The 27,862-nt window shown below is 37.5% G+C and overlaps 1 protein-coding gene across 1 annotated transcript in view; it reads right to left on the bottom strand.

Annotated features, from left to right (window-relative positions):
* LOC129956841 (uncharacterized) overlaps positions 1-27,862 on the bottom strand; it is a 201,370-nt gene that overhangs the window by 137,153 nt on the left and 36,355 nt on the right. The window contains exons 2-5 of the mRNA XM_056068796.1: positions 18,970-19,164; positions 15,077-15,295; positions 2,431-9,687; positions 1,463-1,843 (exon numbers count right to left, since the gene is read on the bottom strand). Coding sequence (XP_055924771.1) covers positions 1,463-1,843; positions 2,431-9,687; positions 15,077-15,295; positions 18,970-19,164 — 8,052 coding nt within the window. The remainder of the gene's footprint in view (positions 1-1,462; positions 1,844-2,430; positions 9,688-15,076; positions 15,296-18,969; positions 19,165-27,862) is intronic.

Genomic DNA, 27,862 nt, shown 5'->3' with positions numbered 1-27,862 from the left:
AAAATTTGAAATCAAATTTCACAACCTTATAAGTCATTAAAAATTGAGAAAAAATTTTATTTTTTAAATCAGTTTTAGGGTCTGTGCAGTTTTAAAATAATCAGAGTAAATGGTTCTAAAAATTTAAACATAAATATTTGGGAAAATTGGTAATTTCTAATAATAACAATTATGAAAAAAGATAGAAAACTCATAAACAAAAGGCAACTGCTGAAGTGCTTCGTCGGGAAACTCCACCAAAATCCACCATCTGCAGAATGCACAAAATGTAAATGTAATAGGAAATATTCATTGTAGCTATTATCAGATGATCTTCTAAATGGATATATTCTACGATTTGAAATGAGATATTTTCGAATTTGCAGTCGTTAATACTTGACCGATTAAGTATAGAATGTGGACATCGTAGAAACAACTTCGGGACAAGTCTTGAAACGAGATGGGTGATATCTATTTTTTCGACAAATAACATCTTTTACTCACAGAAATATATCAAGGCTCAATAAGCCAGGAGCTTAGAGGCCATACATACTTACCCCCCCCCCAAAAAAAAAACTTATTTAAATTCTTAAAATCGAACTTTTTAAAATGTGCTGGAGCTTACCATGGCAATAGCACATTTTTCGTATGACGCCAGCTTGAATGAGGAAACACAGAACTTTAATGGCACATAGGAGAGTATTGCCTTCTAATGATATTTGCAGTTATAGATCACAGAGATTGCATTGTTTTGGAATTCTTCTATTCCATAGCGTTTGCATAAGTAATTTTTGGAATCCAGTGTTTCGCAATTGATTTCAGAGATTAGTTGGTTAAATTCAACCGAAGAAACTAATGCAACTGTGTTAAACTAATGCAATATTTAATTGTCTTTCTCACATACAGTATTTTATAGCAATGATCATAATATAAAAAATGCGTTAACATTGGGCCAACTGAATAAAAAAAGAAAAGGAGAATTGGGATTGTGGTTCATGGTGCTTCTGAAATCAACTCCCCTCCTCACCCATCAAATCTGTATTGATAATCGTTAAAGAAACAGCTTAATATTTAAAATTAAAATCTTTTTAAAAATAAAGATTTTAATTAAATAACAACCAGCAATAATGAAAAACATTTCGCAAATGATGCAAAGGAAGTTACTATTTTTGTCACATAGATTTTGATTTCATATCAAGATTATCCAAAACTAAACCTCATTATCTAAAATGCTTTGTAATGAAAATATTTTTGGAAAAGCTCAATTCTCAGAACATTTTCAAATCAAGTTGACAGATTTTGAACTCTGTGTTTGATAATTTTTAATATTGTTGATAAAAGGCAATTGCAACAATGGATCCTTGCCTTAAATAAACATATGAACGATATGAATTGCGGTGTCAAAATCGTAGAAATTTGGCAACGAAAAGGCATTAAAAGTTTAAATAAAATGTTCTTGTTTTACTAGTAATGAATAATTTACCCAAGGATGAATCGCACCCGGCTTCACAAGCTTCTTCACACTGGCCAGTAATAGCACTGAAGTGGAATCCCGGCATGCACTCTTTGTTGTAAGCAACTCCTCCGACGCAGTGATAATACAAAGAACAATTTTCTGGGAATGGAAAGTCTCCGTTCTTGGTCTTGCACTTTGGCGATAACGAGGTGCATACGGCACTCCCTTCATAGTCACATGTGGAAGTCTCCGAGTTGAATCGAAGGCCGTCGCTGCATGTTTCGTTGTAAGCAACTCCATCCAAGCACAAATAATACTTGCTGCAGTCGTCGGAGTCTCCCATTATACAATAGTCACAGTTACAATCGATCACCATATTTCTGGATGTTGGAAGAGTTGCTTCAACTCCTGTAAAATAATTGCATTTCACATATACTTCTGGCACAGTAAATTGTTTCCCTTAGACATTTTAAATAAAATAAAAATATCAAAAACCCATACTTCCTTATCATAGCGAATCCCGGGCTTACTTGGCAACCTTATTAAGACGAAGATTACAATTATGATTTCTGCAAACTCATCTTAGTAAGAAAGTAATATGAATTTTATAGGACTGCATGCGTATTGGTCAGATTTTCCAAACCCTCTTGGCGATATAATTTAGGCTGTTTAGTTATTGAATTTCCGGGAGTAATATGAAAAGGAAGTACCCAAAAGACTTTTAACTTGCATATTGTTTTCAACATGTTTGATTCTTATTCGTTTGATAAACCCCTCTTCAGGTTTGTTTTACCACTATTGAAAACCCTGCTTACCTTGAAAATTAGATTTTATTGATAGAGCAGTTAAACCGACACTATCTTTCACTTCATAATGTGGAGGAGAAGACATACTATTTTTAATCAAAAACGTTATTTTTGTTTTTGTAAGTGAATGAGTAAGTTTTGTAATTGAAAATGAAATATGAATTAGCCATTAAAATTTTCCGCACTTACCGCAATTCGATTTTTTGTCGCAAGTCCTTTTCACTGGATTATACAGCAAACCTTTTGAGCAAGTTTTCTTGTACGGAATGCCATGATAACACTGAACGTAGGAACTGCAATCACTTGCATCTACAAAGAATCCATCATCCTCCAAGCACTGCTCTGAATATTGGTCACATTCTACATTATCAGCCATTTCACATCTTTCAAGTGCATTGCTGAAGAGATATCCAACAGCACACTGTTTAGTTACATATTCATTATTTATACATTCGTAAAATTTTGTGCAGTCATTGTTATCTTGTATACGGCATTTTCCACAATAACAAGAAAGGTTTTGAGGTTTATCAGTCGAGTTTTCTCGGATTGTTGAAAGAACTGTTGCTCCTGTCATTTCTTTATACGTAGTAATTCGACTGCTACTTTCTGCATCCGTAACTGATGCCGTCGTTTCGAATGCCTCCGAAGTTGATAAAGGCTGGTTTGTTGAATCTGTTTCAAATAAATCTCCTGTTATAGAATACGCTGGCACATTCGATGACGAAGATTTGAATGGTAGAGTTTCGCTCGCCATTGTTAAGTCAGAAATAGGAGTAGACGTGTCTGAAGATATAGAAACAATTTCTGTAGGTAAAGAACTTGCATCTTTTGTTTCTAACGAAATATTTTCCGTTTCAGTAATTTTGTACGTAGTGGGAAAACTCTCGGTAGTTGTGTCAAAAATAGATATTTCCACAATTTGTGTCCCCGTTTTTGTTGAGGTACTTTGTTTATTCGTGTTCTCTTTCAAATTGGTGGTAGAGAAAGTGCTTTCGACATCTGTTGTAGAATTTTCAATGTTAACAGACGTATCTAATATTGCAGTTGATTCAATGTTACTACCTATAGACTGTTCAGTTCTTGAAGTTATTGTTGAACTTGGTAAAGAAATATCAAGAGCAGGGTAAGTCGTAATTATTACGTCATTTTCAGAAAATGTTGCAGAATTTCCAGTTGCTAAATCATAGGTAACCTGAACATCTGTAAAAATATTTTCCTGCAAAGAATGCTGAACAGTTGAAAATTCGGATTGTCTGGTGAGTCGAAGAGAGGGAGTGATTCCTTCATTTGTGCTTATTTCCAAATCATTATTCGTCTGAGTAATTTCATCTTCAATATTTGCTTCCGTGAAAGCATTCCCTTTAGTATTTCCGACAGTTATATATTCTGCTTTAGATGTAGAAGCCTTCTCGATGAGGTTGTCAACAGTACTAGTGACTCCTGTCGAGGACTGAGACAAAATGCTGCTACCCACAGTCGAAGTTTCGGATGCTACGCGATTGTGCATCGTGGAAGTTTCCGTAGTAGTGCTCGCGTCTGCAGCAGAGGTCTGGGAAGTCATACTCGCACCTGAAGCAGAAGAGGTCTGAGAAGCAGTGTTCTTATCCACAGCAGTGGTCTGAGAGTTTGTGCTCGTGTCCACAGCAGTGGTCTGAGAGTTTGTGCTCGTGTCCACAGCAGTGGTCTGAGAGTTTGTGCTCGTGTCCACAGCAGTGGTCTGAGAGTTTGTGCTCGTGTCCACAGCAGTGGTCTGAGAGTTTGTGCTCGTGTCCACAGCAGTGGTCTGAGAGTTTGTGCTCGTGTCCACAGCAGTGGTCTGAGAGTTTGTGCTCGTGTCCACAGCAGTGGTCTGAGAGTTTGTGCTCGTGTCCACAGCAGTGGTCTGAGAGTTTGTGCTCGTGTCCACAGCAGTGGTATGGGAGTTTGCGCTCGTGTCCACAGCAGTGGTATGGGAGTTTGTGCTCGTGTCCACAGCAGTGGTATGGGAGTTTGTGCTCGTGTCCACAGCAGTGGTATGGGAGTTTGTGCTCGTGTCCACAGCAGTGGTATGGGAGTTTGTGCTCGTGTCCACAGCAGTGGTATGGGAGTTTGTGCTCGTGTCCACAGCAGTGGTATGGGAGTTTGTGCTCGTGTCCACAGCAGTGGTATGGGAGTTCGCGCTCGTGCCCACAGCAGCGGTATGGGAGATAGTGCTTCGATCTGCATTAGATGTTTGGACTGCCATGTTCGGTTTCTCCGAAGAAGTCTGAGTAGCCGCGTTCGTGTCAGCCGAAGAAGTCTGAGTAGCCGCGCGCGTGTCAGCCGAAGAAGTCTGAGTAGCCGCGCTCGGGTCAGACGAAGAAGTCTGAGTAGCCGCGCTCGGGTCAGACGAAGAAGTCTGAGTAGCCGCGCTCGAGTCAGGCGAAGAAGTCTGATTAGCCGCGCTCGAGTCAGGCGAAGAAGTCTGATTAGCCGCGCTCGAGTCAGGCGAAGAAGTCTGAGTGGCCGCGCTCGAGTCAGCCGAGGAGGTCTGAGTGGCCGCGCTCGAGTCAGCCGAGGAGGTCTGAGTGGCCGCGCTCGAGTCAGCCGAGGAGGTCTGAGTGGCCGCGCTCGAGTCAGCCGAGGAGGTCTGAGTGGCCGCGCTCGAGTCAGCCGAGGAGGTCTGAGTGGCCGTGGTGGAGTCAGCCGAAGAGGTCTGAGTGGCCGTGGTGGAGTCAGCCGAAGAGGTCTGAGTGGCCGTGGTGGAGTCAGCCGAAGAGGTCTGAGTGGCCGTGGTGGAGTCAGCCGAAGAGGTCTGAGTAACAGTGTCTTTCTCCACAGCAGGGGTCTGGGAGTCTGTGCTCGTGACCACAGCAGGGGTCTGGGAGTCTGTGCTCGTGACCACAGCAGGGGTCTGGGAGTCTGTGCTCGTGACCACAGCAGGGGTCTGGGAGTCTGTGCTCGTGACCACAGCAGGGGTCTGGGAGTTTGTGCTCGTGACCACAGCAGGGGTCTGGGAGTCTGTGCTCGTGACCACAGCAGGGGTCTGGGAGTCTGTGCTCGTGACCACAGCAGGGGTCTGGGAGTCTGTGCTCGTGACCACAGCAGGGGTCTGGGAGTCTGTGCTCGTGACCACAGCAGGGGTCTGGGAGTCTGTGCTCGTGACCACAGCAGGAGTCTGGGAGTCTCTGCTCGTGTCCACGGCAGCAGTGTGGGAGATAGTGCTGGGATCTATTGCAAAGATTTTGGCGGTTGTGCTTTGATCTACATCAGACGTTTGGACTGACACAATCTTGACTGTCAGAGAGGTCTGAGTAGCCGCACTCGAGTCAGCCGAAGACGTCTGAGTAGCCGCGCTCGAGTCAGCCGAAGACGTCTGAGTAGCCGCGCTCGAGTCAGCCGAGGAGGTCTGAGTGGCCGTGGTGGAGTCAGCCGAAGAGGTCTGAGTAACAGTGTCTTTCTCCACAGCAGGGGTCTGGGAGTCTGTGCTCGTGACCACAGCAGGGGTCTGGGAGTCTGAGCTCGTGACCACAGCAGGGGTCTGGGAGTCTGAGCTCGTGACCACAGCAGGGGTCTGGGAGTCTGTGCTCGTGACCACAGCAGGGGTCTGGGAGTCTGTGCTCGTGACCACAGCAGGGGTCTGGGAGTCTGTGCTCGTGACCACAGCAGGGGTCTGGGAGTCTGTGCTCGTGACCACAGCAGGGGTCTGGGAGTCTGTGCTCGTGACCACAGCAGGGGTCTGGGAGTCTGTGCTCGTGACCACAGCAGGGGTCTGGGAGTCTGTGCTCGTGACCACAGCAGGGGTCTGGGAGTCTGTGCTCGTGACCACAGCAGGGGTCTGGGAGTCTGTGCTCGTGACCACAGCAGGGGTCTGGGAGTCTGTGCTCGTGACCACAGCAGGGGTCTGGGAGTCTGTGCTCGTGACCACAGCAGGGGTCTGGGAGTCTGTGCTCGTGACCACAGCAGGGGTCTGGGAGTCTGTGCTCGTGACCACAGCAGGGGTCTGGGAGTCTGTGCTCGTGACCACAGCAGGGGTCTGGGAGTCTGTGCTCGTGACCACAGCAGGGGTCTGGGAGTCTGTGCTCGTGACCACAGCAGGGGTCTGGGAGTCTGTGCTCGTGACCACAGCAGGGGTCTGGGAGTCTGTGCTCGTGTCCACAGCAGCAGTGTGGGAGTCTGTGCTCGTGTCCACAGCAGCAGTGTGGGAGATAGTGCTGGGATCTATTGAAGAGATTTTGGCGGTTGTGCTTTGATCTACATCAGACGTTTGGACTGACACAATCTTGACTGCCGGAGAGGTCTGAGTAGCCGCCCTCGAGTCAGCCGAAGAAGTCTGAGTAGCCGCGCTCGAGTCTACCGAAGAAGTCTGAGTAGCCGCGCTCGAGTCTACCGAAGAAGTCTGTTTGGCCGTGGTCGAGTCAGCCGAAGATGTCTGTTTGGCCGTGGTCGAGTCAGCCGAAGATGTCTGTTTGGCCGTGGTCGAGTCAGCCGAAGATGTCTGAGTGGCCGTGCTCGAGTCAGCCGAAGATGTCTGAGTGGCCGTGCTCGAGTCAACCGAAGAGGTCTGAGTGGCCGTGCTCGAGTCAACCGAAGAGGTCTGAGTGGCCGTGCTCGAGTCAACCGAAGAGGTCTGAGTGGCCGTGCTCGAATCAGCCGAAGAGGTCTGAGTGGCCGTGCTCGAATCAGCCGAAGAGGTCTGAGTGGCCGTGCTCGAATCAGCCGAAGAGGTCTGAGTGGCCGTGCTCGAATCAGCCGAAGAGGTCTGAGTGGCCGTGCTCGAATCAGCCGAAGAGGTCTGAGTGGCCGTGCTCGAATCAGCCGAAGAGGTCTGAGTGGCCGTGGTGGAGTCAGCCGAAGAGGTCTGAGTGGCCGTGGTGGAGTCATCCGAAGAGGTCTGAGTAGCAGCTCTTCTGTCATCCGAAGAGGTATGAGTAGCAGCTCTCGTGTCAGCAGAAGAGGTATGAGTAGCAGCTCTCGTGTCAGCAGAAGAGGTCTGAATAACAGTGTCCTTTTCCACAGCAGTGGTCAGTGCGTTTGTGCTCGTGTCCACAGCAGTGGCCTGGGTGTTTGTGCTCGTGTCCACAGCAGTGGCCTGGGTGTTTGTGCTCGTGTCCACAGCAGTGGCCTGGGTGTTTGTGCTCGTGTCCACAGCAGTGGCCTGGGTGTTTGTGCTCGTGTCCACAGCAGTGGCCTGGGTGTTTGTGCTCGTGTCCACAGCAGTGGCCTGGGTGTTTGTGCTCGTGTCCACAGCAGTGGCCTGGGTGTTTGTGCTCGTGTCCACAGCAGTGGCCTGGGTGTTTGTGCTCGTGTCCACAGCAGTGGCCTGGGTGTTTGTGCTCGTGTCCACAGCAGTGGCCTGGGTGTTTGTGCTCGTGTCCACAGCAGTGGCCTGGGTGTTTGTGCTCGTGTCCACAGCAGTGGCCTGGGTGTTTGTGCTCGTGTCCACAGCAGTGGCCTGGGTGTTTGTGCTCGTGTCCACAGCAGTGGCCTGGGTGTTTGTGCTCGTGTCCACAGCAGTGGACTGGGTGTTTGTGCTCGTGTCCACAGCAGTGGACTGGGTGTTTGTGCTCGTGTCCACAGCAGTGGACTGGGTGTTTGTGCTCGTGTCCACAGCAGTGGACTGGGTGTTTGTGCTCGTGTCCACAGCAGTGGACTGGGTGTTTGTGCTCGTGTCCACAGCAGTGGACTGGGTGTTTGTGCTCGTGCCCACAGCAGTGGTCTGGGTGTTTGTGCTCGTGTCCACAGCAGTGGTCTGGGTGTTTGCGCTCGTGTCCACAGCATCGGTCTGGGTGTTTGCGCTCGTGTCCACAGCATCGGTCTGGGTGTTTGTGCTCGTGTCCATAACAGTGGTCTGGGTGTTTGTGCTGGGATCTACTGCAGAGGATTTTGTGGTCGTGCTTTGATCTACATCAGATGTTTGGACTGCCTTGCTCTTGTCAGCTGAAGTGGTCTGAGTAGCCGCGGTCGAGTCAGCTGAAGTGGTCTGAGTAGCCGCGGTCGAGTCAGCTGAAGTGGTCTGAGTAGCCGCGGTCGAGTCAGCTGAAGTGGTCTGAGTAGCCGCGGTCGAGTCAGCTGAAGTGGTCTGAGTAGCCACTGTTGAGTCAGCTGAAGTGGTCCCAGTGGCCGCGGTCGAGTCAGCTGAAGTGGTCCGAGTGGCCGCGGTCGAGTCAGCTGAAGTGGTCGGAGTAGCAATGCTCGAGTCCGTTGACGATGTCTGAATAGCAGTGCTAAATTCCGCAGAAATGGTCTGGGAGTGTATTCTCGTCCTTAAAAGTGAGGTCTGATGTTCTGTACCAGTGTCCGTAGCTTGTGTCTGAGATTTTGTGCTCGTGTCCAAAGCAGTGTTCTGGGAAGCAGTGCTCGTTTCCGCAGCACTGTTCTGGGAAGCATTGCTCGTTTCCTCAGCAGTGTTCTGGGTAGCAGTGCTCGTTTCCGCAGCAGTGTTCTGGGAAGCAGTGCTCGTTTCCGCAGCAGTGTTCTGGGAAGCAGTGCTCGTTTCCGCAGCAGTGTTCTGGGAAGCAGTGCTCGTTTCCGCAGCAGTGTTCTGGGAAGCAGTGCTCGTTTCCGCAGCAGTGTTCTGGGAAGCAGTGCTCGTTTCCGCAGCAGTGTTCTGGGAAGCAGTGCTCGTTTCCGCAGCAGTGTTCTGGGAAGCAGTGCTCGTTTCCGCAGCAGTGTTCTGGGAAGCAGTGCTCGTTTCCGCAGCAGTGTTCTGGGAAGCAGTGCTCGTTTCCGCAGCAGTGTTCTGGGAAGCAGTGCTCGTTTCCGCAGCAGTGTTCGTTTCCGCAGCAGTGTTCTGGGAAGCAGTGCTCGTTTCCGCAGCAGTGTTCGTTTCCGCAGCAGTGTTCTGGGAAGCAGTGCTCGTTTCCGCAGCAGTGTTCTGGGAAGCAGTGCTCTGGGAAGCAGTGCTCGTTTCCGCAGCAGTGTTCTGGGAAGCAGTGCTCGTTTCAGCAGCAGTGTTCTGGGAAGCAGTGCTCGTTTCAGCAGCAGTGTTCTGGGAAGCAGTGCTCGTTTCAGCAGCAGTGTTCTGGGAAGCAGTGCTCGTTTCAGCAGCAGTGTTCTGGGAAGCAGTGCTCGTTTCAGCAGCAGTGTTCTGGGAAGCAGTGCTCGTTTCAGCAGCAGTGTTCTGGGAAGCAGTGCTCGTTTCCGCAGCAGTGTTCTGGGAAGCAGTGCTCGTGTCCACAGCTCGGGTCTGAGAATTTGTGTTCGTGTCCACAGCTCGGGTCTGAGAGTTTCTGCTCGTGTCCACATCTGGGGTCTGTGAGTTTGTGCTCGTTTCCACAGCAGATGTTTGAACTTCTGTGCTTAGATCCGCTGTAGACTTCTGAGTAGTAGTGGTAGAGTCCGCAGCAGAGGTCTGAGTAACAGTGGTCGAGTCCGAAAGAGTGGTAAATGTTTTTCTTAAAGATGCTGTTGTGGAACTGTAAGTATTTATATTTGTCATCGTAGATTGAGTTGCGTCTTCTGCTTTAGTATTAAGAGGTTCAGCTCCTGAAAAAAAGGAAGAGATTTCATTTTGAAAAAAGGAGTTAAGAGATTTTTTGAACTAATGAATGGGTACTCTCCGAGATAAATACTATACTATTGTGTTACATACAAGTACAATAAACAATTTTGAAGATTAAGTTTGTTAAATTATAAAAATTGCTCCTTGAAATATTAAAAAACATTATTTTAGATTCAATATTTTGCTCCAGCACAAAATTATAAGATTTTGAATATTTATTAGTTATTTACTATATGACGTATGTTTCCTTAGAATTTATATAAATCTATTTCATATCAATTACAGGCATCTATTTTAAATTAATTGCAGGGGATTGAATTTGGCATTTTAATTTGAAAATACTATTCGTACTGCAGCTTAATTAATTTCAAAAGGGAACAAATAGAAATATCCGATTTCAGAATAATGATAGAATAAAGCTTAATTGAACGAGATTAACAGTTTAGGTTTGAAACCAATTAGCAATACATTAACTGTCAATGGATGTGATTTAATTATTTAAAGGATTTTTTTCCCCATTTGCACTGATATGTGTCTAAAACATATATTTTAAGATCTATGAAGGGGTTTCTATTCTATTTTTTAATATGCGAATGAGTTAAACCGATGAAACTTTTCTTTGACCTCGAAAATCTCGAATCCTTCTTCAATTTCAATTTGGTTAATAAACTTATAATAGCATTGGCAGCTACCATGTGATCGGATTGGGTTGTCAATTTTTTTTTTACTTGCTCGTATACAAAGTATACAAAAAATATTGTATCCTTCAAAAAATTTGGACTCCAGATTTTGCAGCTTTCCTGGTTTCAGACTTCCCCCGAGGCCCGTATTGCCGTTATATTTGTCTGCATGTGTCAGATGCCTGATTGCCTATGATGTTTCAAACTCAACTTCAGAGAAAGAACTTCTTCAGGTCTTAGTTAACCGATAAGATCTCCCAGATCCTTTGAAGTTAAGATTTACACTAAAAGTAATAGATCAGACAACCTCTCACAAGATACTGGAGGCCCCAGAAGAAATAAAGTTAAAAAATATAAAAAAATTCCTTAATTATGAGATACATAACATAAGAGATTTCTTCTATATTAGAAAATGCACCAATTGTCAAGGCTTCGGACGCCTGACAAAGAATGCAGGTATGTAATGACTACTTATGGCAAATATGTTAGCAGGCATAATACCAGGAATTGCATTTATCCTCAAACCCTGTGCATTAACTGCAACCATCATAATTTACTTTGACTTTAACCTCACCAACGCAGCCAGTGATCAGTTTCAAAAATTTATATTCAATTTAAACTAGGACATCATTCTTATTCAAGAACCGTACATTAATGCAGGAGAAATTCAAGGTCTGCTTAAATCTTGGAATAGCTTCTAATTTAGAGCCAGAACTGTAGCAATAGCAGTAGTCAATTAAAAATTACTGCTCGTCGACATAGTGTAATAAACAAAATAGTGTAGCCGTGAAGTTGCAAACAGGAAAACAATCAGCTACTTTTATTTCAACTATAACTCTTCCTATGCTAACATTGAAGAAATGTTACAGGAAATGCAGGAAATCATTACCTCTTTTAAAAACACGCCTATCTCTATAATACCCTTAAGATCAGCTCCGATAAACTGCAGAAATACAGAGATAATGACACAAGAAGAAAAAAAAGTATTAGATCTTATCCAGGCAAACGACTTGTTTGTTTAAGAAGATCAGATGCTCCCCCAATATTTCAGACAGACCTTTTCAAGGTCTGAAAAACTTAAATATCTGCAGACAAAATCTAATTTTACAAATTGCAAAATGGGTCGTCTCTGAAGAACCATCCTTCAGTGACTTATAAATATATCATCCCTCAAATTAACACCCAAATACAACAATGTTCATTTAATAGATTCAAGACTCTCCATGGGAACCGCAGGCAGTTTCTCACTTTTCTAAAACCAACCATCAATATTCTCCTGCAAGAAATTAGGAGTTTGAGTTTGTGTTTTATGGCAAAAAAAACCATCTTTGGCTAAGCTGCGCCACACGCATGGAATTAAAATATTTGCATCAAATTATAATAAAATCGAAACATGTCTACGAAATCTAAATGTCTAAAAGTGTAAAAAGTGAAAAAGCTCAACAAGGTGATGTAAGGTATAGAACATTACTAAAAAGAGTTTCATTACATTCATTCAAATTAACATTAGCCTTTTTATATATTTATAAATAATCATATATAAACATGATAATGTTTATATATGATTATAAAAACCAATATTATTTTATAAATTAAAAAGGTAAACATGAGGCATTTTGGAAAGAACTCGCCCAAATCATGTCGAGATTTATGAAAAAATACAAGACACTGTGAAGAAAATCGTGGACATTCTGCAAGAATGTGTAAAACAGACATATGACTGTTACAAATTGAGCAAAATGGTGTTAGCTCCTCCGTCAACAAATGATGAGGAGTGAATCGAGTGCGACCAATCAACAACTTAGTTAAAATGGTCTCCAGTTTTCTGTTGAATATTGTAGACCAGAGATCGAATGTAGGTTTATTCGCTTGACGCTTATTACGAATGTGTGCGTTCCGAATCAGTTTGCCGTTGGGAATGCAAAATGTGAATTATATATTTCTTTTAATCATGAAGAGGGATCAGTGTTGGCAGGAAAGATGAAGATTTAGCTGCCCTGTCAGCCTTTTTATTTCCCGTAATTCCAACATATACAGGGATCCAACATAAAATAAATTGAAAGCCCTTCCAGATACGTTTGTCATACAAGTCTAAAATTTTGAAAAGCACAGGATGACTGTGAACATGTAAAGATGAAAGGGATTCCAGGACGCTCAGGGAATCTGTGCACATTACGTATTTATCTGTAGAATAATCTGAAATAAGCGATAAATCTTTTAAAATATCAGTTAATTCTGTTGGGAAATTTAAACAAAAAATGAATTCTATAAGATATTGTAGAATTTGAAATAAGACAAGCGCAAGAAGTACGATCGAAATCTCTAGAACCATCTGTAAAAATTGGTTTGAATTGATGATATTTTTGACGACGATCAGCAAAGATTTGCTACAAAATGCTGTCTGCAGTACTTTGTTGATCAAGATGTTGAGAGGGATATAAGTATTGGATACCAAAAGATTTCCAGCGCGGTAAGAGAAATGATTATTGAGAAACTACTTGCCCCTTCTCTAGATGCAGTTCTGAACCTAAACAAGTCAATCTCTCAAAGAATGACGGTATTAATGATGGTCGGGCTGCCTGAAGGCTTTGTAAAAGCCGGCTTTGATTAAAATTATAAAAGATAACCAGGGTTTGATAAAATTTTAAAATAATAATGAAGGGATGATGCCTGCCTTATGATATGTAGAGAAGGTTCGTTACATTCTATATACAAACTTTGTTCTGGTGAAGTATTCAACGCCCTAGAACACAATCGAAGAGCAACATGGACAGTATTTAATTTTTGGAGAATACTGCGTCTTGGCCCTTTATGTCCTCTAGACTGTTTAAATAATCGGAAGGTTATAGTTTCAATGGCTTTAAGCGGTGTTATTCGGCCTCTGAACGTGATAACACAAAGCTTTGAAGCATGCGACTGAAATGCGGTATATAGAATTAAGACTTAATTTGTACAAAATCCATTGAAAGAAAGTCAGTCTGCCTGGTTGATTGAGTACAAGTTATCTCGATAACTGCAAAACACAAAAAGCTAAATAAATAAAATTTGATTAGCAGGTGTTGCATCTAAAATATAAATAAATTTTAAATTTTGAATCATTTCTGAAAATATCAGTATTTTCTTCATCTGTATTTCCTCATTTATGTAAACGAAATAACTCAAAGTTAATGTCTTAAATCAATGAAATTCTGTATTTTATCTTTTGTGACTAATAACTGTAGTTTCGCGTGTCGTGTCGTAAATTGGCCGGCAAAAAGGGGGCCGAAATGCACATTCTTGCTATTGATTCAGTAGAATGCAAGACACATGTCTAAGATTTATATTTCGTCACGGTTGTTACGAATACTATTTAAGTGTCTTTACTCATAGTCCGAAATTTCCTGCAGAGTTAGAGGAATACTATCTTTATTGGAGAGTAGCACTGAACATCGCGATATATCGATCAACTCGCACCGATGTTCTTCGATATATCGTGATATTATTTGTAGCAGTTATAAATTGCATCTCTTAACATATTGATTTTTAATAAAAGGAAGTTTTCATTTTACATAATAAAATTTTTCCTGTTCTTTTTAATAAAAATAATTATGTTAAAATCCCTTAAATAAAGCATGCCAATGCCAAAGCAATGACCGCATGTTATAATTTATAATAATGCATTTTTTCAATAATAGCAATCTTTAAAATTTCTCCCTTTTTTACTTCTTATTTAAAACAAAAATGTGTTTCTTTTGTTTTTCATAGAAAAAAAAGGAAAATGACATAATTACGCCTTTAACAAGTAAAATTAAGTAATTTTAATATAACTCGAATTCGAAATCTGCTGTTTTTAAAAATTTATTCTGTATATGAATTATGTAAATTTTTATTCTTATTTTAATAGTATCATTGGCAGATTTAATTCAAATAAGTAGTAGAACTTTTACAACAGGTATATTAGGTAATTAAACTTAGGGCCTTTCATACAATTTACAGTTTCAAAATTCAAAAAAGAAAAACAATAATTCTGAAAGAAGTAAAACATTAACAAAGACAAAAGTAAAACATTATCAAATATTATGGAGTGTAAATTTATTTATTTGTATTATTATTCAAAACAGTACTTTCAAATTTAGAAGTAAAAAATTATTATGACTGACTTGGTAGTTATAAAAATTCCATATGTATTAAAATACCATATAATTTTTTTATATTAATGTAGTCGTTTCAAAAGGAACATCAAAAATATTTCATTGCTTTTTGTGAGAATAAAACCTATATTTCATGATAACGTTTTGTTTATTTAAAATTACTTTTATTCACACCGTACAGTACAGAACAGATAAAATCTGTATTTTAAGTCTCGTGCAATAATTTTGAGACAAAATTTACATTAAGCAAAGAACTATATTCATATTTTTAAACCTCCTTCCCTAGTATTGCGCTTCTAAACATATAGTACAGTAAGTAGGATAAACACATTGAATGTATTAAGAAGTGAAATTTAAATGCTGTTACTTTGATATAAATCACATTGACACATTTTATAATCACATAGACAGGCGAAAGAAAGAGCACTTATTGAACTCTTTAATTTTTCGTTACCCGGCTTTCCTTTTGCTCATATTAATCGGGTTAATTTGGAGTCTGCAGACTAAAATAATCAACCGTTCCTCACTGTTCTAAGTTTTAACAAGAACACAAATATACTTACTACAGTTCACATTTTTTTCATAATCGCACACAAGTTTCTCTGTATCAAAAAGTAAATCTTGAGGGCACGACTCCTTAAAAGCTTCACCATTTTCACACAGGTAATAATCAGAACAGCTGCCATTCACCATCGAGACCCAGGTGGAGGTGTTCGATCTACATGTGGCATCTCCATTCGTATCCCGATTATCAGGATCCACAACAACGTTTTCAGGTAAATCTGAAAAAAAAGAAATCAATTATTTTTCAAAGTGGGCAAATGAACATACAACCATCGAATCAATTTGAACGCAAGAGATCATTTTTGTAAAGTTGTGATCTTGCATTTTTCTGATGGGAAGCACTAGTTTCAGAGAATAAAATTTTTACCTCCTTTACATATGGTTTTGTATAAATGTTGTAGCATCAAATCATCGAATCACTTTTTGTAACTAGTTTGAATAGCCTCTAATCACCTGGTTTCTTCATTCCCCTATTCTATTGCGTACATCATGACTTTCATTTAACGTACTTGTTCCATGTTCGTAATCATTCTCGATAACATTTTCTATTTTAATATCTTCTAAATTCAATTATTAATTATTCAACAGAATTAGTTTAGATAAAAATGGGGCTATTTGGCAGAAAAGTTGAAAAAAATGGATTTCAAGAACCAATAATATTTCTATTAGAAAATTATGAAGTCCAAAATTACAAAATGATACGGAATAAATTTTTAAGGACTCAAACAAAAGCGTGATTTCTAAAACCATCTTTATTCATTTCATTTATTGTAATTTATTTTTATGCAATTGAAATGAAATGCAATTTATTCACTTTTTGTAATTTATTTATTTATTATTACTTATGAAGTTAAGACTATTGGAATTGTGGCCAGATGCCAAGAAAGGCTTATGAGATGCCTCACTACTCTCCTACTTCCGTACTTTTCTAGGGAAGTGGGGAAGTTCGAACTGCACCATGAGTTCCCAAGCGACAATGCGCGCGGTGTTGGTGTTTGTGGAATAGAGATGTATTTTTGATATAGAATGGAGAGTGATTGCTTCCAAACCCTTGCATGGAGTGAGATCATGACAAATAATAATAGGGATTAATCAATCTTCTTCAACCCTACATTTGATGTGCACCGTGACAGTAAACAGAGATTAGAAGGAATCCAATTTTGAAATTGGAAATATCTATTCACTAAGTGAAAATGCTACCATGAGTATTCTGTACTTAATGGATAGAACTGAAGTGTAATAAAGGTAATTGATATAAACCTTATCTTTTAAAATGCTGGAATAGCATTTTTTTTCAAACTTTTCTATATTATGTTCGACATTTATTTTCTCCTTGACAAATGATCTCTGAAGAACTTTTTCTTCACTATGTGAGTGTAGAAAGCTCTAGAAATGTATGGCTCGAGTCATTTATTCTCAATATAGTGCTGAATTTGCATTTCTCAATTTTGACATAATATTTATAGACTGGATATTGTAAATAAATTGCGACTGCATGACACGAGAGTCATTAAGACTCAAGAGGGCACGCGTCTGGAGCGAGAACTACAACTGACGTGCCTTTATTTCTTGGTTAGTAGATTTTCACGGAGAAAAAATTTCTCAAGCTTTTGCTTATAATTGTCAATGAAAATTAATTAAAATAACTTTTCACAATAACATCGAAATATCACTTTTAGAACCAAATTAATTTTTTAAAAATTAATTTTATCTAGGAAGACTAGTTTTATTTTCGCTGAAAGTGTTCTCTAATTTTAACAAGTTTTCAAAGAATTTTTACTTTACTATACATTGTTGTTTTAATCATCACTTTTATATAAGAAAGGAAGGAGATAAGGAAGTCATATTACCTACTTAAAGAGATCCTATTTTTTATTAGATTTGGGAATCAGCATAACCACGTTTTTTGCATCTATTTTCTGTGATAAAACTCGACTTCTCTTTATATTCATATGAATTCCATTGAGTGGTCAGAAGTCTATTTATAGCCAGTGATGTGAGAGAGAAAACGTAAGGACCTCCAATTGCCAGCTTTCAGCAGATCGGCTCCGGAGTAATAATTCGAAAGTGAAAGGACACGAGAATTCAAGTTGGAACACATAGGACGCAAGGATTGTTCATTCTATTCTCTGTCAAAATTCAAGAGCCATTGTCCTAAGGTTGTTGCTGAGTGAGTCTTGATTATTTACCGTTTGTAGATTATGTTTTTATATTTGGGTTTTATTCCAGTACTTTGTCTAGAGGCCCAGCTTGGCTTTGAACTATCCTAGGAAAAACTGGTGAGTCGTATATGTTCTAAAAATATGCATGTTAATTTTGTGAGAAGTGAATAAATAATAGAATTAGAATTTATTCTTTCCGGATTACAGTTGCGGCATACTGTACGAGTCTAAAATGCCAACCCAATAAATTACGAGAAAGTTGTATTGATACTTGATTTATTTCTTTAAATAAAATAATTCCTGAAAAAGTTTTTTTTTTTTTACATAGACTCAAGAGTATGGCTTGCCAAATTTTTTATGAATTATAATTTATCTGCTATAGGTAGCACACGAATAGTTCTTAGAAGTTGATTCTAAAACTTATTTCGTGAACATAATCTTGCTATTACATATATTCTGCAAAGGCAATGCTGCTTAGGTGTGTTAGCGTTGGTATTTAGATAGTGAACAGATGTAAAAGTCAATTAAGTTGAAATAATCTATTTTAAAAGAAAAAAAAAGACGAAAAAGACACGTTCAATTATTAAAAAACACCCTTTATACAAAAATTTGTCAGAATGCCTTTTAATTGTGTTTTTTTAATTCGTAGAGCAAAAACATTCTCATTGATACACTAGTGTCTGTTAAAATATTTTGCGGAGTTTCGCAATAAAAAATGCTTACAAAGTTCCTGGCAAATAACGTAGAGATTATGAATAGAACCTCATATTTAAGCCAAATCAATGTAAGGATATTCATCTCCAAAGACAGATATAGTTTCGCAGATATGGAAATCCAGCGAATCTTCAGCAAAATTAGATCACGGAACAGAGGCTGAAAACTAGGCATTTATTTACATGCATTATTATCAACTCATTTTTGTGAATAATCGTAATAGGGCAATTCATGCTTATGTAGTATACATAATGCGTGTCATACTATTTTAATTTTATAATTCAATGTGCATTTTGGCAGAGTAAAAAGGGCACGATACCACCAGATATGACAAGACAACGTGCAATTAAATGCCTAACATTCGTTTGCCTTGTTACTGATGTAAGTTGAATTGACCTCACTCCTTAAAATGTTGGTTTTAAGCTAACTGGTTAAGCTCCGTTTAAGTAAATTCTCCGTTACTGTTAAAATAAACCTCAGTTTGGTGGACCTTTGGAAGATAAGATGGGACAATTATTAGGTAAACATCTCAGCTATTTTCGTGGGAAATAAATTGGGGGTTTCTCCCCTTAAATTTTATTTATGAAAGATTTATTTGTTGGGATTTAAAATTAGAATATGTTAAAACAAGAGCAGCTGAATTTGTGGATCCACAGATATAAGCACATAAGTACTCACTCATAGGAAAATAAATATTTATGCGTGCATCCAATATAACAAATCCAATATGCAAACAAATCGGTAAATGTCTACTACTCGTTGGCTAAAATATGCCACGAAGGTCAGATGAAGCGGAATAATCCCATTCCCACAGTCAGAACCTAAATTGGAGTTCGGAAAATCTGTTGAGTTAATTTACTGTCGCAGAATGAGAGCTATTGGAGCTGATTCATATTGATTTGGGCATCAAATGTAGTGATGCATGGTTATATTAAGGCGTTTATATCATTCTAAATAAACTGATGAAATGCTCAAAAAAATATTTCGTCGTTCAACATAGTATCTTAATTATTTACCAGGGTCGCAATCCGCAGTCTTGTTATAGTCGCAAGTCCTCTTTGATTTGTTGAAGAACAGTCCATCGGAGCAATTAAGGAGCGTGGCATTACCACTGTCACATATGAAGTAGGAGAAACAGTTTTCTGGATGGGGGACGATTCCGTCTTTGCCCTTGCATGGTTCCGATCCACCGCCATCGTAGCTCGAAGCAACTGCGGAAAAATAATACGACATAATATTCCATATATACAAACAGAAATCTAAAGCAAAGTGAATTCAGGTCATTTGTGATCTGTGTGTTATATAAGGAAATAGAATCAATGTATTGCCACATTCATGGATAGTTTTAAAATGTGGGTAGTGTTAACAATATCCTACTTTCATCTTTTGGATTCAAGTAACTTTCCCCCTCCCCCCAAATATTTGTAGAACAATATCCAAGTGGATGTAATAACTAAAAAACATTCTTTTGCAATCTCTTTTTTCACTAACGGGTATATCTATCATTTGTACTTATGGCGCAGGTAAGCAAGTCCCATCTATCAAAAGGACGGTTACAATCCTACTCACAGGAATGCGTTTATTTCTAACCTCCTTCAATAACGAGTTCATCATTCGAACACTTGCTTAAGTCATTGAAGTTCTCTCTTTGTTGAAAAAAACGCTAAATAATTTAATCGGCTTAGACTATTCGCAGGCTTATTCAAACTAAATATTATAATCTTTTACGTGTACCTATTGCTTATACTCATCTTTATTTTTAATATCCACTTCAATTTTCATTTTACTTCTTTTTTACTTTTTATATTCCAATTTATTGCATGACGGAATTTATATCTACATAAATTTGCCTATTTAATATTTATCAATTCAATAAAATTTCATATTTTAAATTTAAAGAAGAAATTTCTTAAAAAATATGGAGGTTATCAATGTTGGAAATTAAAAAAAAAACATAACAAATAAGTACATAAACAATATTGCTAAACTTTCATTTGTAATGCAGAATTACAATTAGTAAATGAATTTCGTGCTAATATATGGTGCCAGCTACAAACTTCGAAATTTCATGAAATTAATTTATATTGATTTAGAGGAGGAAAGACGGAGTGCATGTACCCAAAATTTTTAACCTTCATTTTGCTAGATGCCTGGGGAAAAAAGTGGCTCAACAATGATATTACATAGCAAGATGATTGTGCCTAGTTAAATATAAAATTGCATAACAATTACTATAAAAAAAACGTATCTTTTTTTAAAAACAGAAAAACAGATTTAAAAAAAAGAAACGTCTGTTTTTTGCGTATTAGAATTAATCGGCAAACATTTGGGAAAAGGGTCATGTTAATGTGGTAGATTAGCAAGTCATACATGAGTCGTCGAGGTTTCTTGACATTCTAAAGATATTTAAAATAGCAAGTTTCAATTTCTTTAGTTGCGATAGCATCGCGTTTGTCTAGTTGAATCTAAAAAAAGTTTGCAGTCAGCTTGTTTTCAGTTTTTGTGATATTTTGGAGATGATTTTCCCGGATATTTTCATCTTTATCATTTTATGTATTTTTTGACTTATTCAAAATCGATGAAATGCCTAGAGAAACAACTCTCCATGTAGTCTGTTGCCGAAGCCTTTCTGAGTACGTTTAGTGATTCTAAAGGTGGGTTCACACGAGGCCAATAGTTGTCTCTCTACTGTTGTCTCTGTATTTTCCTCGTGTGAACAGTTGAGACAACGTCGGTGGGACAATGGCAAATGGTTGTCTCGACGGGACAACCATTTGCCATTGTTCCATTGCGATCACGTGATTTTCCCGAAGTAGGCGTGACCTTCTATTACGCGCAATAGTTCGGATCGTGTGAACCCACCTTAAGAAGCTAACCAAGGAAAGAGATTTTGCCGAACTGAAAGGGAGAGATGATTCGCTGAATCGAATGAACACTATAATTCTCTGTAATTCTACACCGAATGAGAACTTTTGCTGTCGCTCGAGTATGCCTGCCTCGGAACTAACGTGTTAAGGATTTTCTCTGCAATTTGACGAGGTTGAGAAGAAATTTTGCTGAACTGGTTATTTTTACTTCTCTAAGGTTTGGAACAATTTAGTTATCCAAGTATTAGAGAAATATTTTATTTTGTGCATTGATTTAGTGCTTTCAGTAAGGTTAAAGGCTTGCTGAAGAAATTATTATTGATGTTTATAATTTTTAGATTAGGCAGTTAGAAATTCTATCCATGCTAGAAGTTATGATTTTTTTAGGACTTAATACAGCATAGCACTTCAGAATTATCTTTTGTTGTTGAAAGAGTTAGTCTCTCCTGAAATCTGAGGTCAATTGTTAAATTATTTTAGCATGTTATTTTAGGAATGGAGTTCACGACATTATTCCAATTTCATGCTTTTTTCAAAAATGTTCGAAAAGGTTGCTGTATTCGGCTCAATAATGGAGGAAGGACCATAAAGAATTTCTTATTTGTGAGGTTTTTAACAAGTTTCCTAATGGATCCACCTTCTGGAGAGAGTTCATTTATTACCGGCAACCAGAGATTTTGTGGTTCTTCATCAAATAGTTCGCGGAGATCATTTTGAGCACAATTAAATAGATTCTTATATCTTGTATCCATAAATTGTGCCAGAAATGACGCAGTTTATTTCTAACTGCAATCGACTTTTTAATTATAGTTGGGAGTTGGATGGTATCGTCTTTCATCTTTCAAGAGCTATTATTTCTTCTGGGATACTTTTGTCTTCATCGATATCTTAATCCAAGTTAATTTGGTAGAGGATGTATGGTGATTTTAGCAGCAAGTTTTTAAATTCTGTCAGATTAAAATTGAGAGTTTTGTCATTCATAAGATTGTTGGTTCTCAAGTGTTGTATTGATGAGAAGATGGTCTTAGAAAGTTCATTGATTACTTCCATTGTGAAGCGTCATTTAATATCTCTACAAATGGAGAAGTTATTCTATAATTGAGTGGCTATTAGTATTGTAGTGCACAGGTGTGGAAGAAGTAATAATTTGAAGATCAAGAAAACCTGCAAATGATTAAATATGCTTACTGATTTGGTTTTTGATTTGACAATTCCACCATCTATTCCAACCTATTAAGTAACCCGCAACGACGACTGCTTAAATTATACACAAATGGGTTTTACCGGATGGTGGAATTATTAGGAGGATTGTAAATTCAGAGGACATTGATTGGTGGGTTCGACTGGACGTGAAACAGTCACAATAATATATCCGATGTGATGATGTAAAGAGTTGATGATATGATAGTGTTGAATAACCATGATTTAATGAGAATGCTTGTGTCTCTCAATAATACCTCCAGTTCCTGGTAAGGGTTGATTATAATGTGTAGTTGGAAACAAACTTTGTCGGACGCAATTAAATGAGTTTCTTGGGAGAATACGCCCTGTTTATAACGGTTGATAAAAATTGCGGGGATCGCGAATTTTATCTTGAAGTCCGTTGATGTTCTAGATGCAAATAAAGATGTCGGTGGCTGCATATTGAGAAATAAAGATTAAATTTAATGAATTCATAAGGGAAAAAGTTTGTGTTGCTCACGGTTGAGCAGTTAGTTTTGATGTATTGTTAATACTTAAAAGATGGCTTGGATTTCTTTAAAATGACTAAAATATTCTTCGTACTACTGGCATTTCCATTTTTTTTATTGTATTAGTTGATTGACCATTGTTTGTAACTTGATTGCAGATACTGAAGTTTTGCCTTACAGGGCTATTTTGAGTTTCTTTGTTAAGAGTTTCATTTTTAAATAGTTTTACAAATTTTTTATCTTGCTGTGCATTCTTGGTGTTGATTTTTACTTTAGGAAATTTTGGACTCCTTTAGTCTTAGGCCAACGTGCAGGTCATCATAATTGATGCATTCAGGAGTAAAGTGTTCTCTTTTATTTGACCCTTTATATTGATAACTGGCATAGGCGATGCATTTTAGCCCAAGACCCTATTATTTAGTAATGTGCTGAAATGTTTAACAACTGCAATAAATATATGATTTTTGTATGATTTTTTTTTATTTCTAAACATGCATGAGAGAGTGTTCAATTTATAAATATCCAACTTTTTCAGAGGAAAGTTTGTGGATCTGGAATATTGGAATTGAAATTTCGCTCTTGAATTGGTTGACGGTCATTTCTATAACCAAGCTCTTCTCGTTTTAATTTCTGCAACAGGAATGTAAAGGAGTGGTGGTTTTAATAACAAACTTAATTTGACATTAATATCTTGAAGCTTTCTAAAGCAATAATATAGTATCCAAACTTATTTTTAATGAAATGCTTGTTGATCTTATGGTGATCATCTGAATTTTCTGTAAAGACACTGTAGATTCTCCAAATTTTTTGGTTTTACATTTTATATTTCGATAGTGTTTAATCTTTTTAATAGTTCTTTATACTTAACTATATGGTTTAGTATATATGGGATTTGTGCTGCGTAGATTTCGTTTCCTTCATCTTATGGTTGATTAATGCGCTAAATCTGTTTTAAGTATAGCGGCGTCCTAATTTGGTGTGCGTTTTTTTTAGTGGGGATGATTATTGCCTGCGAGATGACGGCCTTCTTTTCTGGAAGGATGATCCTCGAAGGGACAAGTATAAAATTCTACAAGATTAAATTTTGCGTCTTTCTTTCGGTATTTTTTGATTTGTCAGTTTGATTGTTATTGTTTAAATTACTTTTGAAAATTTATTGCTCTTTAAGACACTATCAAGAATACCATCAGATTTAGGGATGTGATTATTAGCAATATTAAAATCATTAGCATTATTTATTGTTTCAATATCACTGAGTTATCATTAGATAAGTTTACTTCATTATCATTTGTCATCGTATTCTCAGCATTAAAAAAAATCTTATTCAGTATATGTTGTAAACAACTTTTCTAGCATTTTTATCACTACAGCTATAAAGTGTGCCCGATGAAAAGAGACTACAGTTACGTACATAGAAACTTTAATAACAATATTATATTTAAACTTCATACGGAACAACACAATCATAAATGATCGAGAATGAAAAACTGATCGTAGCGCGTAAGAAGGGAGTGGATGGCTTCAGTGTAGACACTTCTGGAATGCTAATCAGTTGCTTGGCTACCACTGAGTACAAACTCTTCCATAACCGGATTATTTAATCCACAATTTATTTGCTTATTGGCAGTTGAACAGCAGTTATACGTGTGGTGGTTCCACAGTCAAAATTGTAGCATTGTTGGTCACAAAGTGCGCCTGCCCAACATGTGACCATTCAACGATGTTTGCTCTTCAAGTCTCATAAAGTTGACATTACAGTCATGTTGGTGCACTGTGCGCGATACTGCTCTCCGTAAACCTCTTCCATTCTGCGATAAATTTGTGCAGTATACTCCTCTTCTGCTCAAAGAAATTGGATAACTGCTCTTTGTGCTGATCTGGAAGATTCCATCCGGCAAAAAATTGCGAAAGCAACTCTCCAGAAATGAGGATATCAATATGAAGCCGTTAACTACTCATATGCATCTGGGAGTATTACCACGCCATCTATTGGCATTCATTCACTAAATCTGATATAACACCAATACACTTAAGGTCTTTTAATTTGGGCACACTTTATACTTAGTTAAAATATCTCTGAAGTATTGGCATAATCATACATAAATAAGTTTGTATTTCAAGCCACTTAGAAGGACGCATCCAGCATGATTAGTGTAGTTAATAGTGCCAGATATATCCATAAGGTTAAATTGTGCATATATCCTTTCATTGAACTATGGAATTAATTTATTAATTTTCGAATTATGAAACTGACTAATTAACAAATTAGAAACTATCCGGTAGCCGCTTTCGTATAAACACTTTCTTATATAACAAGGGAATAATGTTTCTTAACGTGTATCACGATCTGTGTAATAATGCATTTTACAACTGTTTTTCTTTCAGTTCATGGTTATATTATATATGTATAAAATCAATAAACCTTCAAAAATATAAGAATGTCCCGACTTATTTTGGATGTCAGAGAGAAAGGTTCGTAGTCAGTTTACTTTTATTCTTTATGAAATAATAATGACCATAATATACATATAAAATATGAAAAAATTATTTTTTTGGAAACTTAAAAAATAAATCTAATGCAAATTTATTATTTTAATATTTTGTATTTTTATGTAAAAATTATTACAAATACGAAATGAATTTTCTGAATGAAACATTCTGGAGCTCTGATGCGAAATATAGAATCCTGGCTAAGTAAATGAATGTTGGCATTATAAAAATCAATAACTAACCAAAGCAAAGCAAAATCTTCAAAAACAATCATTCTATAAATGCTTTAAAATTTAATTTCAGATGCATTTTATTAAACTTAATTAAAGATGTACGCACATCCTATTAAGTTAGCTGTATTCCTGTTTGGAAAAGTTGAGGAAGGGAATTCTAACGAATATTATTTTCAGAATAAGTATATTTTCCTTTTAATATGGTACAAATATTTATATTTATTTATATTTAATTAGAATTCAGAGTATTTTTTTCGGGAAAATGAGTCAGAAAATAAGAACATCCCTGCTTTGCTGAGACATCACATATCTTTACAAACATCCGATACGTAACAAGAGTTGAAAAACTAAGCTTGGTTTTTTTGTCTTCTTTCCAACTAAACCTATTTAGTACTTTGTAAATAAATAATTTGCTTATAAAATTCAAGAAAACCGGGCACATTTTATTGAAATTCGTTGTCAGTAGTAAAATAATCGAATGAAAGGATTGAGCCTATTCTTAGGGGACTATCCAAGGTCTTACAACTTCATGTCCACATAGAGCTTGATGCAAACTGGCCCACCTTGATTGAAAAAATAATAAACCCAATTATTGTTGTAAATTAATTAAAGTTATATCAAACGAAATGCTATAACTACTGAATTGTTTACTTACCCCATCTAAATTATAAGATCCTTTGATATCAATCGATAAATTTATAAGAAAAGCCCAGATTTGCCTATAGCCTCATTTTAGATGAATAGTAGGAGAAAACATGAACTTTCTGGTAGGAATACATACGCTCTCGAATGTGCAAATTTAAAAATATGTAGCTACTATTAGTTAAAATCTGGAAGCCTTCAAATTTCATGAAAAATTATCAAGACTGTATTCTAAATATTTTGGATTCGAAATTAAGTAACTTATTCAACTTATTTATGTCATGCTTTAATTTTTACAGCTAATATGTGGTTTAAAGAGTATCTGTCATATTTACTCGATTATCTATATAAATTACATAATATCTATAATAAATTACTTGAAATTATTTATACATGTTGATTTCCCTTATCTACAATACAATAGGTATCTGATACTAAAATCAACTAATTAATTTCTGAAGAACATTGTCGAATGCAAAAATAATACGTATACATTTCGGAACTTAATTATTTTTCCGCCAAATTTCCGCCAAATGCGCCAAATTTGCCTACTAGAGACGTAACTCCATTAATAGCGAACAGGGCAAATGCTAAAATAATTCTTCATTTATAAAATGTAAATCCTTCATTTTCACTACTCCAAATTGTAATCTGTATACTCTCTTCTCTCTCCTGAAACCTTACGCTAGGCTGTTAAGATTGAAATTGTAACTAAATCCAAATATTTCAAATATTTTTGAACTTATATGGTTTACATGCTACAAATAAGCTGGTTCACTCATCAAATTGATGATATTCATTTCGTAACATCCACCAACTTTAATTTTGCTATTGAAATTATATAATTTTTGGAAAGCCCAAAGCATTATTACAAAAAAGTGGAGGGACGAAAAAGAAAATCAGTGAACAAATAATTTGAATTAAATTTTGATATATATAAAATAAAAATATATTGAATGTTTTGCAGTTGAAATGCGGGAATTAGGCTTTTATATTTTACAATAATAAATAGTATTAGGCAGAATGATTTAGTAAAAAATGATATTTAATTAAAATTCTTTCCTGTTTTAATCAAATATGAATTTACTCTCTATATAATAATTACAATAATTAGTTTCTTTAATAGACGTTAAGAACCTTGAATAAAAAGATCATTGCTATCCTTTTATATCCTGAATCAAAGTTATCATTTTATGAAATGCACGATTAAATTTATCCAGAAAATGTAAAAGTTATAGCAATTGTCTAAATCATTTATATACAATAGAGAAAATCAAATTTAATTCCAAAATATAAATCATTTATAGTTTATGTAATAAAAATTATGGTAGCAAAAGAGAAACGCCAATAATACCTATAAGCTATGAGATATTTAAGTATATATATATAAGAGACAAAGTAAAAAAAACCAAGTTAATAGGAAAAAATCAAAATTAAACCAAATAAAAAAAGATTAAATTCAGATTCGTGACTTGTAGTACTGGCAGTTATAATTACTATACGGGAAAACATTTCTTTAAATACTTAAAAATTATCCTGGACAAAATCAAAGATGAAGACAACTTTATAATTTCTAGTAACAAAGAAGTACTGCAGCGTTTCTCAACCTTTCAGTATTCGCGGCCCAGTTTTCAATCATAATTTTCATCGCCCCCCCCCTCTTACAATAAAATGTATACAACAATAATGTATATTGAATATTTTGGATTCTGTTTTTAAATTATTTTTAACTAACTGCCATAACAAGAGTAAACGCGAAACGCCAGCCAACGTTGGAGAGAAACCACATCTGTCATTTTGCCCTAGCGGGCGGTGAACATATGAAGCGAATGAAAGCGGGGAAAATTTAAATATTATATTTGAAATGAAAGCCAAACAGGGAGATAACGTTAAAACAATATGAAAGTTGAAAAATTCGTTAATGAAAGTTAACTTAGACGGGGTTAGAGAAACTTAGAAACTGGGAATGCATTTTTTCGAATAATA

Source organism: Argiope bruennichi, chromosome 11, assembly GCF_947563725.1.
Source record: "Argiope bruennichi chromosome 11, qqArgBrue1.1, whole genome shotgun sequence".
In the NCBI taxonomy this organism is placed as follows: domain Eukaryota; kingdom Metazoa; phylum Arthropoda; class Arachnida; order Araneae; family Araneidae; genus Argiope; species Argiope bruennichi.
The sequence above is the reverse complement of the archived record's forward strand: the minus strand, read 5'-3'. Positions and strand labels throughout refer to the sequence as shown.